This window comes from Condylura cristata, unplaced genomic scaffold, assembly GCF_000260355.1.
Source record: "Condylura cristata isolate star-nosed mole 26May11 unplaced genomic scaffold, ConCri1.0 scaffold00020, whole genome shotgun sequence".
NCBI classification, from domain to species: domain Eukaryota; kingdom Metazoa; phylum Chordata; class Mammalia; order Eulipotyphla; family Talpidae; genus Condylura; species Condylura cristata.
In genome coordinates, this window is record NW_004567121.1 from 36,764,688 (window position 1) to 36,766,243 (window position 1,556).

Below are 1,556 nucleotides of genomic sequence, written 5' to 3' on the forward strand. Positions count from 1 at the left end.
ACGCCGGCTGCAGGAGCCGCAGCGAGCCGCAGCCGGCAGCCGCCGGACGTCGGCCACAGCCACACACGTCTGGGTTTTCTTTCACAGAAAGAGTAAAATGCCATTCAAACGCTCCACGTTGCCTCCTACGACTGTGACGGCGTAATTAAGAGCGTGCGTCCATCGGCGGAGTAAAACACGCTTTAAAAAAATAATACTTGCAGAAGCAAAATCTTTTACCAAAATAATTTCCACTTTCCAAACTGCACTTGCTATAAGCCAGGTCAATAAACAGCAAAGAGCTGTCTCCTACGGCCTGGAGAACACACCGGGCCGTTGCTTCCTCAGACGCCCTCAACTTGCGTGGGGGAAGCCACGGAGCGGGACGTGTCCCTCGTGCAGGACACGGTGCCGGGCGCCCGCCTCCCGGGCCGGGCAGCGTGACAGCCGTGGGAGGCGGCTCATGGTGCCTACAGAGGACACAATTCCAGTCCCTGAAAGCTTCCCTCAAGCCGGCCGGCTGTCCGAGCCCCGAGCTCGCAGCACGCTCTGGCCGAGTCTGGGCTCCCGGTGCCGCCTCGCTGGACGGAGCCGCCGGCCGGGTGCTGCCTGACCTGCACGGCTGCCCGCGTCGTGTAAGCAAAGTGGCAGCGCCGGGCAAAGCACATTCCAGTAAATAAAACGTCGGCCATCGGCGCGCCAGGGACCCCGATGCCGGCCTCGAGTCACAGAAACAGGGGAGAGGCCAGTGGCATGGGTTATCTTTAATCAGAGGGATTAAAGAGCTTCTCGCCTAACAGTCAGTCGGTGGGCAAACGCTGCGGGGCATTCGCGAGGCCAGAGGGAGGGGACGGTCTCGGGGAACGTGCCCCGCCCTGCCCAAGTCGTCCCACCGTCCTCAGCGAGCTGCCGTCGCAGGGAGCCCGGGCGGCCACCGCGGCACAGGCCCTCGGCCCACCTGGCATGTTCAAGACCCTGGGGCCGGGGCAGATGGAGGCCACGACCGGGAGCTTGCCCCCAAGCGTTCCCCTCACGGGGCGCTTCCAAAGGCCGGCCAGCCGGGAGAGAGGCGGGGAAACGCTCCCCAGTTCTCTGTCCTCGGCCGGGAGCCCCGGCCCCCGGCCCCCAGCCCGGACCCGGCCTGTCGGGGCTGCTGGTCTCCGGCGTCGGGAGGTGGCGCAGCACGTTTCACGCTGAGGCTGAATGAACATCCTGGTTTTCGAAGGGCGGCAGCGGCTCCCGCCAAAAGGTGAAGTTGCTGAAGGTATCTGAGCAGGGGAAGTCGGAAGAGTGGCTCCTTTTCAGCAACGGGAAGACGTGGTCGACCACTTCACAGAGCCTCCCGTACCTGGAAGGACAAAGGGACGGCGCGGCCTGGAGGCGCGGCCAGAGGCACAGGACCCCGCAGCTACGCCGGCGTGCAGAGACCCAGGTGTGCAGGGACCCAGGTGTGCAGGGACCCAGGTGTGCAGGGACCCAGGTGTGCAGGGACCCAGGCGAGCAGGGACCCAGGCGAGCAGGGACCCAGGCGAGCAGGGACCCAGGTGTGCAGGGACCCAGGTGTGCAGGGACCCAGG

At 65.0% G+C, this 1,556-nt stretch overlaps 1 protein-coding gene across 1 annotated transcript in view; it reads right to left on the reverse strand.

The window, feature by feature from the left end:
• Nucleotides 1-6: 6 nt before the first annotated feature.
• LPIN1 (lipin 1) overlaps nt 7-1,556 on the reverse strand; it is a 69,380-nt gene continuing 67,830 nt past the window's right edge. Inside the window, exon 19 of the mRNA XM_012727363.1 lies at nt 7-1,327. Within this exon, the coding sequence (XP_012582817.1) occupies nt 1,168-1,327 (160 nt within the window). The 3' untranslated portion in view covers nt 7-1,167. The remainder of the gene's footprint in view (nt 1,328-1,556) is intronic.